This window comes from Trachypithecus francoisi, unplaced genomic scaffold (genome assembly GCF_009764315.1).
Source record: "Trachypithecus francoisi isolate TF-2019V2 unplaced genomic scaffold, Tfra_2.0 Lachesis_group11, whole genome shotgun sequence".
NCBI classification, from domain to species: domain Eukaryota; kingdom Metazoa; phylum Chordata; class Mammalia; order Primates; family Cercopithecidae; genus Trachypithecus; species Trachypithecus francoisi.
Window position 1 is genome coordinate 25,587,797 of NW_022681456.1, and position 13,539 is coordinate 25,601,335.

General features: G+C 46.3%; 1 protein-coding gene across 2 annotated transcripts in view; it reads right to left on the reverse strand.

Moving 5' to 3' along the window:
- Positions 1 to 7,175, reverse strand: part of PWP1 (PWP1 homolog, endonuclein) — a 26,120-nt gene extending 18,945 nt beyond the window's left edge. The window contains exons 1-4 of one of the 2 annotated variants that reach the window (XM_033220770.1): positions 6,944 to 7,147; positions 3,587 to 3,645; positions 3,292 to 3,479; positions 2,863 to 2,893 (exon numbers count right to left, since the gene is read on the reverse strand). In XM_033220770.1, the coding sequence (XP_033076661.1) occupies positions 2,863 to 2,893; positions 3,292 to 3,309 (49 nt within the window). In that variant the 5' untranslated portion in view covers positions 3,310 to 3,479; positions 3,587 to 3,645; positions 6,944 to 7,147. Of the gene's footprint in view, positions 1 to 2,862; positions 2,894 to 3,291; positions 3,480 to 3,586; positions 3,646 to 6,943 lie in introns of both variants that reach the window. The other variant, XM_033220769.1, reaches the window with a different exon arrangement.
- Between the last annotated feature and the right edge of the window lie 6,364 nt (positions 7,176 to 13,539).

The following is a 13,539-nucleotide window of genomic DNA, read 5'->3' on the forward strand; positions in this document are numbered from 1 at the left end:
GGTTGGAGCCCATAACCCAGAGTCCAGTGGAAACAACTATCCTCTACTGGACTGTATCTACAGAAAAGATGCAGTGAAAAGAATGAAGGCTTTAGAGCCAGAGAGTGGTCAAAACTTAGCGCCATCTTTAACCAGCTGTGTGCCACCGGTAAATGGAGGTAATGATTCCTTTTTAAGTACTGTGGATAATGAAAAATGAAGTTAATAGTAATCCATAGGACAGATGGCCAAGGGAACAAGGAAAAAGGAGGAGTGAACATCTAGATGGAAAAATGGATAAATGACAATTAAATTCAATTCAGATGGAGTGAAGAAATCAGGGTTACTTCTTGTCTGAAGGAAAAGAGGTACACCACCAATAAGAAGACAGAAACTAGAGGTATCAATTCTGGAAGGATGATGCAAAACTCCCAGCTACCTCTGCAATCCCTTTCTTCCATGTCCTCCTCCTCATTCCTAGTGCCCCAAGCCAGGCCCTCATTGCTTCTGGCCTAATTTATCTTAAGTTTCTGCTCCTCTAAGAGATTCCCCTATCTCCCAACCTGTTCTCCACTGCTGCCAGAGTTAACTTCCTAAAGTGCATGTTCAATTATCATGTGTTCCATGTTCAAAAACCTTTAATGATTTCCTCCCGCACAGAGAACACACAGATTGCTAAGCCTGGTATTCTAAGTTTACTGGGACCCAGTAAGTCTTTTTTCCAGACTTCCCAGCAACTCCCCATCCACCTTCTCTGTGCTTCACTCATGCAGATCAACCTGCCAAGCATTTCCCCTTCTTTGGGTCTTTTTCCAGGCTGTTACCATCACACACATCAGGTCAAGCTCAACACTGCTCTGGCACTAAAGGCTTCCTATAGTTTGTCACATTCCACTAAATTTTCCTCTTACTTGGCTCAGTTCTACCTCCACAATGTTATCTACAGGGCTCAAACATGCCCCGCCTGGGGCATTCAGGCCAAGACAGCTAATTGACTTTGGTCAATCCCATCTCCACCCAGAACCTACTTCCTCATTTCTCATTGCATGTCCGTTGTTTACTGATCTTCCTGTGCCCAACACAGACCATGTCTCATGTCCTATTCTTCACGCACTCCAACCACACTGCTCTTCCAGATACCCCACAGATTGGGTATCTGGAAGTGCTCACCATCAACCCGTACGTGTCTGATTTTTTTAAAACGTTCTATTATAGAAATTTTGAAAAATGAACATTAGTAGAGAGGGCATCATGAACCTTGTATTACCTTGCTTTAACAATTAACACTATTTCCTCAATGTCATTTTCGACCCTTCCTCTCCCCATCTCTGGAGTTTTTCAGGCCAAGGCGGGCAGATCATGAGGTCAGGAGATCGAGACCATCCTGGCCAACATGGTGAAACCCATCTGTACTAAAAATACAAAAATTAGTTGGGTGTGGTGGCGTGTGCCTATAATCCCAGCACTCAGGAGGCTAAGGCAGGAGAATCGCTTGAACTAGGGATTGGGAGGCTGCAGTGAGCCGAGATCACGCCACAGCACTCTAGCCTGGGCAACAGAGCAAGATTCTGTCTCACACACAAAAAGTCTATTATTTTACTCAGCATTTCAATGATACTCTAACAGCTACGGATATTTTTAAGTGTCTGATTATAATTGCTGTAAGACTCTTTAAAACTTTTAAAATTATTTAGACATGGTGTCTCGCTGTCGTCCAGGATGGAGTGCAGTGTGATCTTAGTTCACTGCAGCCTTGAACTCCTGGGCTTGAGTGATCCTGCTGCCTTAGTCTCCCAAGTAGCTGGGATTACAGACATGAGCCACCATGCTCTGCTCTGCTATGACTTTCTTATGTAGTATTTTAACCACCAATTTAACAGGTAGTTGCAATTTAACAGGTAGTTGTGATTTTACTTTGTCACAGATAACATTTGTATTAAGAGTTAATTTTTGTTTCAGATCATCTATATTTTGATTTTATAATTTGGAAGTAGCTGATTCTAGCTATCAGGAGTCCAGGAGTCCCTTCAGCTCCCAAATATGCAGACTAACTGGGATTTACAAGTTAAATAAATAACTTATTTAACCTGCTCAGTGTGCCAAATGCCTATTTCTCAAACCCCAAGATTAGGGGTTAGTGCCACTTAGGGTAGCACATTCCAAAAGAAACAAAGCGAGCTTACCCAGCTTTTGTCAGATTGTTTTCCATTTATCTTTATACTTACTTCCCTCAGAAGAGCAATATACATAGTTGTCATCTCAGCTCACTTTATTCCCCCTCACGGCTTTCTATACAAACTTCTAATTCTAATCTGTCTCCAGCTCTATTTCCTTTTTCTCTTCCCACCCATGATTTTCTTTTTCTTTTTGAGATGGAGTCTCACTGTGTTACTCAGGCTGGAGTGCAGTGGTGCGATCTTGGCTCACTGCGGCCTCCGCCTCCCAGATTCAAGCGACACTCCTGCCTCAGCCTCCTGAGTAGCTGGGATTACAGGGGCCTGCCACCACGCCTGACTAATTTTTGTATTTTTAGTAGAGATGGGGTTTCGCCATGCTGGCCAGGTTGGTCTTGAACTCCTGACCTCAAGTGATCCACCCGTCTTGGCCTCCCAAAGTGCCGGGATTACAGGGGTGAGTCACCGCACCTGGTCTCTTTTTCTAATTATCTCCAACAACAGCATCTCAAAATGCACACAGTAGTCCCCCCTTATCCACGGGGATACATTCCAAAACACGTAGTGGTGGTCTAAAACCACAGATAGTATACAAACCTTATGTACATTGTTTTTCCTATACGTACCTAGGAATCAAATAATTATAATAATATACTGTAATAAAAGTTATATGAAAGTCATCTCTCTCAAAAAACTGTACTTTACTCACCTATTTTCAGACTGCAGTTGACTGTGGCTAACTGAAACCAAAGAAAGCAAAACCGTGGATAAGGGGGCACTACTGTATTCTGAGAAAACCGACTGCAGTTGAGGAAAAGGTATATGGATATAGGTTCAAGCACACCATAGCATTGTAACTACATACAAAAACTCACAAGTGGGTTACAAATGATTAAACCTGGTATATGCAATAAAATACACCGTACTTTTTTTTTAGATCCTAGATTTGTATCTTAGATTAGTGAGTTAATCTTCTAAACTAGTTTAGGAATCATGCTGTCTGCCCAAGTCTTCAACCAGATTATCTTACTGATATCAAGAACAATAAAATCTAAGAGTAAAGCTTTGGAACACCACAAACATGATCCAACATATTAAGCTTATAATTACAAACCAGTAGAAGTGGATACACTCTAACCTGGGTCATCTTCCTCATCGTATTTATCTAAGTCGTACTCAGCCAGCTCATCCTCATCGAGCGTCCTGTCGTCCTCTGGGTCACCATCCTCCAGGGGCTCTCTTGGGCGTGCCTGGGTGCGTGCACTCTGCATGCCATCTTCTGAAGGACTGCCTGTCTCCTCTTCATCACTGCCACCACCTTCTTCTCTATGAGCACAGAAAGAAAAAGAGAATCACCCATAATGGCACCTTCCAATAACAAGACCACCTGGTCATCATTTAAGATGCAGATTTCATCTGGTCCTAAACTTAACTGCAATTTCTCCTTTGCCTCAGCAATGAGACGTTTTACTTCTTCTTTACTCAGCTCTACCTGTAAGAGAGCAAAGATTTCATTACAATATGTGTAAGGAAATCCTCAGAATTCTTTGAATTAAAAAGTAGTTTGCAAACAAATGTAAAATGTAACGCCAAGCAATGTCATCAAGATAAGAATCAAACATCCAGACTCTACATTAAAAAAATATAGATTTCATAGATCCTTACAATTAAGATCCCTCCCCACCTGAAACTTCAAAATTCATGCTCATTCTACTCTACTTCTCCGTCTTAAAACCCCAAAGACTGGTTTTGGTAAAGTGGCTCTGAGGTACTCGTCTGGTTTTCTTCCAGCTATCTCTGACTCTATCTAGGGCACCTCCCTCTGCTTCCCTGGGGGCATTCCTTAACAAACCACCCTTAAATTAGTCCTCTGTTTTCTGTTTTTTTGGTTTTTTTTTTTTTTTTGAGACAGAGTGTCACTGTGTCACCCAGGCTGGAGTGCAATGATGCTATCTCAGCTCACTGCAACCTCCGCCTCCCGGGTTCAAGCGATTCTCCTCCTGCCTCAGCCTCCTGAGTAGCTGGGATTACAGGCGTGTGCCACCATGCCTGGCTAATTTTTGTATTTTTAGTAGAGACAGGGGTCTCACCATGTTGGTCAGGCTGGTCTCGAACCCCTCACCTCGTGATCCACCCGCCTCGGCCTCCCCAAGTGCTGGGATTACAGGCATGAGCCACCACGCCTGGCCTAGTCCTCTGTTCTTTTCCCTATTATCACTGCCACACGGTCACTCATCAGGCTCATGTCCTTGCAAAGCTCATTCATTCTCAAGACTGAAACCACCACCTCTGAACTGATTATTCCAAACTTTCTTCTCTCTAATCTTATATTCCGTTTCCATTTCTCCAACTGCCTACAAGACTTCCCACCTGAATATCCTTTATCCTAATATTACCAGGTTCAAAGCCGAATTCAATCTCTCTACTTCACAACTGACATTCCCTCACCTAATCAATGCTTCAGTACCTTTTAAAAACACCCCTTTCACGGCTGAGTGCAGTGCCTCACGCCTGTAATCCCAGCACTTTGGAAGGCTGAGGTGGGAGGATTCCTTGAGCCCAGGAGTTTGAGACTAGCCTGGGCAACACTGGGAGATCCCCATCTCTACAAAAAATTAAAAAATTAGTCAGGCATGGTGGTACACGCCTGTAGTCACTTCAAGAGACTGAGGAGGTCGGATTACTTGGGACCCAGGAGGTTGAGGCTGCAGTGAGCCATGACTGCACCACTGCACTCCAGCTTGGGTTTTAGAGCAAGACTCTGTATCAAACAGAAACAAAAACACTCCTATTACAACTAAACTGTAAGCTCTCTGAAGACAGAAACTGGCTTGCCATTGTATATCTCAGCATGTAGTTCAGTGCCTGGCCAACGGTGGTGATGCTTAATGACTGATGAATAAATCAGTCACCTAGTTTCCACTGCAATGCCTCTAGTAATATGGAAATCCTCTTGAGAATTCCATTGTGGGATAGCTCCAGAAATTAGTTGCTTGATTAAAATATGCTTATTTGTCCAGTTTCTTTTATTTATTTTTATTTTTAATTTTTTTTTTTTTTTGAGAGGGAGTCTTGCTCTGGCGCCCAGGCTGGAGTGCAGTGGTGTAATCTCGGCTCACTGCAGCCTCCGCCTCCTGGGTTCAGTGAATCTCCCACCTCAGCCTCCCGAGTAGCTGAGATTACACGCGTGCACCACCACGCCCGGCTAATTTTTGTATTTTAGTAGAGACGGGGTTTCACCATGTTGGCCAGGCTGGTCTGGAACTCCTGACCTCAAGTGATCCACCTGCCTCAGCCTCCCAAAGTGCTGGATTACAGGCGTGAGCCACTGCGCCCGGCTTTAATTTTAATTTTTAAGAGATGTAGCACAGCCACAGCTCTCTGCAGCTGTGAACTCCTGGGTTCATGCGATCCTCCCACCTCAGCTTCCTGAATGACTGGGATTACGGGCACGAGCCACCGCAACTGGCTTGTCCAATTTCTCTTAATTGGTCCAAGTTTTCCGTTCTGGGATTTCATAAAATAAATTCAACCTCTTTTTCCTATAACTCTTCAAATATTGGTTCCCAGACTTGTCTGTACATTAGAATCACTTAGGGAATCTTATTTAGGCTACACTCCAGGCTAATTACAACACAATACTTGGGAGTGGGACATACACATCAGTATTTTTTTAACCTCCCCAAGTGTGAGATTTTCAATGTGTAGATTCACTTGGAAATCACTGTCTTCAAGTATTTGAAAGGCTATGTCTCTTTTTAATAACTGTTTCCTCCAACAATTTTTTGTGAGATAATTTTCTGTCCCTATTCTATAAATATACACCGAGTGCCTACCATCAACCAAACCCTGGAGAAACAGTGGTAAATAAAACACAGTCCGTGCCCAGGTGGAATTTACAACTACTGGGACTACTCCCATCCCTCATTCCTGTTAACTCCATGTCCAAGCCAATCACATTCCTATCACCATCATTATTATCTTGGTCAATTACATTCAAATCAACCCCTTTTACTGTTTGGTTGCACTTACTCCCACTGACATAATATATGTGCACATGTCGACTCCATAAACGCAGGGACTTTTTCTGTTTTGTTTATGCCTATCCCAGGACCCTGAACAATGCCTGGCCTACAGAAAGCACTTAGTATCCAGGAATGGGTGAATTAGTGAAGTAATCTTCACCTCTGCTACAGTCTTAGTCTTCAACTCCTGTAGGTTTTTCACGTGTTACGTTTACCTCTCATCCTCACTGCCACCATCAACATCTCACCTGGATTACTGCAAGAAATTCCCAATTCATCTCCCAGCCTCAAGACAACTTAGTCTCCACACCTGTTTTTCTACACCACACTCATCCTCACTCCTTCAGACACGGAACACAGGAGTGGAAAGTGGAGTTTTCATGCTCTCTTCCCACTTATGCTTGAAAATGCATTTGGGTGCTAGTGAAGCTGTGGTGTGGTCAAAAAGCCTTTTGGGGTATTACCCACGAAAACAGCAGCCCACCCCTTTCCGGCCCGCTAAGTCTACGTGCTTGCGAATTTGGGGATGGGGCTGGGCTTGAAGGTGGAAACAGTGAGGAGGCGCGGCCCCTGACTCCCCAGGCTCAGGAGAACCAGTCTCTCTGAACCGCAGCTCTAATCGCGACAATCGGGGCAAAGCCGCCCTCACCCCAGCCAGTCGCACCAGCCAACGCCCCAAGTTCTGGGTCCACGTTCCCCTAGTGGGGCGGACCCGCAGTGCCGTAAAGACGCTGCTCCCCTTGTCTCCCAGCGACCAGGCCTCACCTTGTCTGGTGTCTCTTTGGCCACGCCGCAGCGGACCCAGGCCACGCACGTCACCTGGCGGCTGCGGTTCATGATCCTTAGGTCAAGGGCGTGTCAGGCTAGAAACCCGGCCTCAGCCGGCGGGACCACAGCCTCGCTGCGGCCACACGCTCGGGGCGCAGCACTGGACCGCTGCCAGGGCAGAGCGCATGCGCGGGCTCCTACTCGGGCAGCGTTGGCGCTCGTTTTGACGTTATTTTGAGGCGCCGAATGGGAAATGGCAGGGGACAGAATGGAAGCGGAAGCAGCCAGGCGAGGAATCCACGTGGGCTGGGCTGGGCTGGGCTGTGTTGAGTATCCAGAAAAGGCTTTTCAGTACTGCATGTGACGATGCCTGCGGGCTTTGTAAAGGCCAAGAAAATATTTGGGACTGTAGGGGTCAGTCAGAAGCAAAGTTCCACCAGTCTTTATTTTGCTTGCAGTTCCGTAGACTTCAAGCTGATAAATGGCAGAGGTTTGTGGTTTGCGTTTTTTTAAAGCTTTCTCCAAAATGAATTTGTCGTTTCACGGAGGTCCCACCATTACGTTCCTAAATGTTACTTTCTCATCTTAAAACATTGACCACCAATTATATACTAAGTATGCGGTAGTGATTTAGTATTGGCAAACACAAAGTGCTTGCTTATGTTGAAGTCGCTGTTTTGAGTGCGGTATATTCACGTGATTACTTACCCCTGTGTGGGAGGTCCTATTTCCCTTTTACACCTGGGAAAACAGGGAAAACAGCGATCCTTCCCAAGGTCTCACTGCTAGTAAGTGGTGCAGCTGGGATCTGAACCCAGGCAGTGTGACTCCCTTGTATTTATGTCACGCTTCTCAGCTAAGATCAGTCATCAGTTAGAACTTGTGAGTGGCTGGATGACTGTAGAATGGAAAATCTCACACTAGCATCCCAGAAAAAGCTGGGTTTTGATCTCTTTCTTGGCTATGTGGCACTGTACTGGTCATTTACCCTCAATGCATCTACCTCTGAGAGATGCAAGCAAAAGAAACAGGAAGGTGGCTGCTGTGGGGAAACAGTGGCAAGGATAAACTGACAGTACACATGACCTTCCCCAGTCGCATTGTCAAACGGGGGGTGGCTACATGTGGGCTCTATTCGGGGACCTTTTTGCAACACATTTATCTTTATATACAATATTTTACTTGGTTCTCACAACACTTTGTTTTAAAGATGAAGTTACAATCCCCAGTAGTCAAATACTTTCCTATTCATCACACACACAGGAGCTGATACAACTACGAGTTCTGTCACCAGCTCTACTCAGCTTAGTGCCCTTGGCAATCTCCCAGCCTGAGGAGAGACCCTCCCAGGAGTAAATTGCTCATTGTTTGTGTAGGCAGATTTGTTCATTAAGGCTTCTCCCCCTGCTCTGTTTCTGTAAGATGATTCTTCTGTGGTTTCTTTGCTTTTAATCCATTTTAGAAAGATCATATGGCAGATAATATTTTTCAAGGATGGCTGCAACAATATAGTCCTTCACACATGTTTATCTACAATGTGATCTTGATATTCCTGCATCAAAGCACACCCCCGCCCCCAACTTGAATCTGGGTAGTTGTAGGTCTGTTTTGGCCAATAAAGTATGACAGAAATGACACTTCCAAGGTTAAGTCATAAATGGGATGCAAGTTTTGCTTCCCCACCTCCACACCCACTTCTCCACCTCTACACTCCCCTTCCCCGCCACTGCCCACTGGTAGAACACTAATGTTTGGAGCCCTGAGCCACCATATAAAGTTTGGCTACTGTATTAGTCTGTTCTCACACTGCTAATAAAGACATACCCAAGACTTGGTAATTTATAAAGAAAAAGAGGTTTAATGGACTCACAGTTTCAGTTGGCTGGGGAAGCCTCACAACCATTACAGAAGGCAAAAGAAGAAAGGCATGTCTTACACGGCAGCAGGCAAGAAGAGAGCATGTGCAGGGGAACTCCCCTTTATAAAACCATCAGATCTCGGCTGGGTGCAGTGGCTCACGCCTGTAATCCCAGCACTTTGGGAGGCCGAGGCAGGTAGATCACAAGGTCAGGAGTTCAAGACCAGCCTGGCCAATATAGTGAAACCTCGTCTCTACTAAAAATACAAAAATTAGCCAGGCATGGTGGTGCATGCCTGTAGTCCCAGCTACTTGAGAGGCTGAGGCAGGAGAATCGCTTCAACCCAGGAGGTGGAGGTTGAGGTGAGCCAAGATCACGCCACTGCACTCCAGCCCAGGCAACAGAGCAAGACTCTGTCTAAAAAAAAAATACTAAATAAAAATAAATAGTTAATAAAACCATCAGATCTCACGAGACTCATTATCATGAGAAAAGCACAGGAATACCCCACCCCCATGATTCAGTTGCCTCCCACTGGGTCCCTCCTACCACACGTGGGGATTATTACAATTCAAGGTGAGATTTGGATGGGGACACAGAGGCAAACCATATCAGCTACCCTGAGCCCACTATGCTGTGAGGAAACCAAACCACATGGACAGACCACATGTGGTACTCCAGTAGACAGTTCTGGTTTTTGAGTTAACCCAGACCTGTAAATGAGAGTGCCTTTAGATGAATCCAGCTACCAGACATTGATTCACTCCCAGCCTTTGAGTTTGCTCAGCTGAGACTTAGCCATCATGGAACAGAGACAAGCCATCCCCACTGAGCCCTGCCCAAAGTTCTGACCCCCAGAATCTGTGAGTTTAGTAAAAGATTGTTTCTAACAACTAACTTTAAAAAAAAATCCTTCCATAATTTCTTTTTTATTCTGGTAAAATATACATAACGCAAAATTTGCCATTTTTAAGAAAAGACAGATTTAGGGTGGGCTCAGTGGCTCGGCCTAAATCCACTTGGCCCTCCTTTGAGAGGCCAGCACTTTGGGAGGCCAAGGCAGGATGATGACTTGAGCCCAGGAATTTGAGACCGGCCTGAGAAACATAGCAAAACCTTGTCTCTACAAATAAAAAAAATTAGCTGGGCATGGAGGTGTGCACCTGTGGTCCCAGTGATGGCAGCAGCTGCTGCCATCATGCTGGCTACAGCAAGGAGGCACAGCTGGGGCTGCATGCTCCATGGAGCTGGTGGGAGCCCTGCCCCTTCTGAATTGGGGCGGGAGCTCCGCGGGTACTGCTGCAGTCACCCAAACTGCAGCTGCAGACCCAGGCCTCCTGCTTTATGGAGCAGGCAGCAGCCACCCAAACTGCAGCTGTGGATCTGAGCCTCCCTATGCTCTTGGTGGGGGTGGCGGGAGCAGGCAGGATCTGCCCTCCCAGGTGCAGCTGCAGCCGCAGCCGCCTGACCAGTGATTACAGACCTGGGCCTCCTGCTCCATAGAGCAGGCAGGAGCTGGGGACAAGTGGGATCCCTGCCCCTCCCGAGTTGACAGGGTGGGAACTCCCGGGGTGCAGCTGTGGCTGCCCTCCCGGGTGCAGGACCAGGCCATCTATATAGCCTATGGTCTCAGGGGCCCGGGAAGGGCCCCCAACCCTGTCACTCAGGGCTGTCTGCTTCTAGTGCCTGACTTCTCTCCTTTCTTGGAACCTGCTCAGATCTTGGAGCGGCCTTGGGGATGAGCCCCAGGGCCATGAATGGCATCAGGAGGCAGACAGATTCCTGGGCTGCAGTTCCCCAGTAAGGCCTGATCTTCAGGCCAGGGAGAGCCTGAAGGCTGGGGGCCAGCTCCCAGTTCCGATGCCGGGAGTGGGGACTTATGGTGCCTCTTCTGGGCCACCAGGGGCCACCCATGGACCAATCAGCATGTACTTTCTCCCCTCTGAGGTCCATAAAAGCCCAGGCTCAGCCAGCGCACGAGAGAGGATGGCCAGAGCAGGGCAGAGGACGCAGACGATGGGAGGACCAGCTGCAGAGAGCAGCTCTCCTCTACTGATAGCTGGAGATGACAATACGACTTGCCGGCAGAGAGGAGCCACCCTCTCCAGGGCCTCCTGTCTGCTGAGAGCTGAACACTCGACTGGCCGACCTACCTGCGGAGAGGAGCTACCCACTGTGGGTCTTCTCTGAGCTGTTTTAACACTGAATAAAGCTCATCTTCAGTGTGTTCACCCTTCACTAGTCTGTGTTCCCCATTCTTCCTGGACTCAGGGTAAGAACTCGGGCAAAGGTGCCACCTGCCACAGAGGTTTCTGGCCAGAAAATCGACACCTCAAAGATCCCATAACACCAGCTATTCGGGAGGCTGAGGTGGGAGGATTGCTTGAGACCAGGAGGTTGAGGCTGCCGTAAGCCATGATTGCACCCATTACCTGGGTGGCAGAGTGAGATCCTGTCTCACAAACTAAAAAATAAAAAGGAAAAAAAAAAAAAAACAAACCCTGAGTTGCAGGTTTGGTGCTCCCTTCTTGCAGAGTCCAATAACAAGAATGAGGTCTGGCATAAAAAAAGTGACTTGGCCGGGCACGGTGGCTCACGTCTGTAATCCCAGCACTTTGGGAGGCCAAGGCCGGTGGATCACCTGAAGTCAGGAGTTTGAGAGCAGCCTGGTCAACATGGTGAAACGCTGTCTCTACTCAATATACAACTATTAGCCAGGTGTGCTGGCACATGCCTGTAATCCCAGCTACTTTGGGAGGCTGAGGCAGGAGAATTGCTTGAACCTGGGAGGCGGAGGTTGCAGCGAGCCAAGATCACACCATTGCACTCCAGCCTGGGTGAAGAAGCGAGACTCTGTCCCAAAAAAATAAATAAATAAATAAATAAATAAATAAAAGTGACTGAATTCCAAAGCTAGCTTAAGGGAAGAAGTATAGGCTTCCTGCCTTCAGGGTAGGAAGTATATATAGGCTTCCTTCTGGGGCAGAAAGCTGGGGCTTTTAAAGGAGGATGTGACATGAATGGCATGCATGGGAAAGGGCAGGCAAATAGGGGCCTGTGTGACTTGCTTCAGTGCCTTATCGACCAGATGGTTCAGCAGGTGCCTTCATGGGCAGAATTAAGTTGTAAAAATGGCCCTTGTCTCCAGATACTCTCCAGGTGAGAGAGTGTTTTGTAGGAGACACCCCATGGTTGTAAATTGACTGTTGTCTCTCGAGGCAGTCTCCTGGTGGGAGAAATTTCCACTCTGGAGCTTTTAAGCACATAGTTAGATAAGCTTGCCCTGTAGAGTGTCTGGTGAAGGGAAGGTAAAAGGTTATAATTGCATTTCTAAAGAGCTAAGTAGGAAGTGGGGAACAGGGCAAAAGGAGAAAAGAGAAAAGAATAATGAAATTTTAAAAATAACTCATTCTCTTAAAAAATGGGGGTGCTTGGTTACAACTCTGTCATCCAAGCTGGAGTGCAGTGGCATGATCATAACTCATTGCAGCCTCGAACTTCACCATTTTTAAGAGTATAGTTTAGTGGTAGTAAGTACTAAATCACTAAGTTTTGAGGTCATCTTTTAATGCAGCAACAATAAAGCAGGTGAGAACTATGCTATATTTAGAATAGAGCGCATGAACTGATTTCTTAGCAGAGGCTGATGTATTAACCCCTGGCTAGGCTTACGTGGGCTCACCTGGTATACGGGAGTGGGCTTAGGCTTGAGTATTTGACTCTAGGTCTTTTGCCCCCATGGGTTGCCCTCTCATGAGCCAGCTTCTGCTCCATGATGGCCCAGTCCCTGTCAGCTTTGCTGTCACACCCAGCACAGTGCCTGGTGCAGGGTGGGCTCTTGATAAATATTAACAGTTGTTAAATGAGTGAATAAGTTAAATAATAGAAGGTAAGCTAGGACTCCAGTTATTTTGGGCCTGCTCAACTCAGCTTCTTTTACAGGACTGACTTCTGACATTCTGCCACTTCAGCCCAAGCTGTGAATTCCTTTTAAAAATGAAAATCCCATGGCAGCAGGTATGATTAGTTCCTTATAATGAGAACTGAAAGAGATTGAGCTTAAGTAGCTCTGTTTCTGAGCCTTATGATTGGGAACTGATGAACATATTTAACTCGGAAAAGTCTCTTTGCCAGAGGCCAGAAAAAATGTCGTTGGTGGCACGCTGGCTATTCTTAGTTAAGGGTCCTAGAGGATCGAACCCTGGGCCATGCCAGGCTCTTGTTACACCCTTTAGTTCAGTGTCGTCTGTACTTTGGCTCATAAACATTTTTTTCTAAATGGCATTGAGTGCTGGGAAGGAAAGGAAGGCTGTGGTACCCTTCTCCCCCATTGTACAAGGCTCTGTTTCTTGCTCCTCCTCTGGCTGACCCTACAATATTAGCTGATAAGGAGTGGGAGGAATGATAGCTACCAGTTACCAAGTGCTAGAGACTTAGACCACAAATAGATTTGACAGTGACAAAATCAGGTGTACAAAAATGAAACTTGATTTTTCTAGAACTGAAGTTAATTGGCATTTTCACAAGGATGAGAGCATGAGGGTCTTGTTACCACAGTATTGCCAACACCTGGCAGAGTGCCTGGCACAGCAAATTTCAGTAAATATTTGTTGAATAAATGAATAATATTAGAGTTCTAAACTGAAGTTCAAATATATTAGGAAGGCTAGGCGTGGTGGCTCAATCCTATAACCCCAGCAGTTTGGGAAGTCGAGGTAGGTAGATCACCTGAGT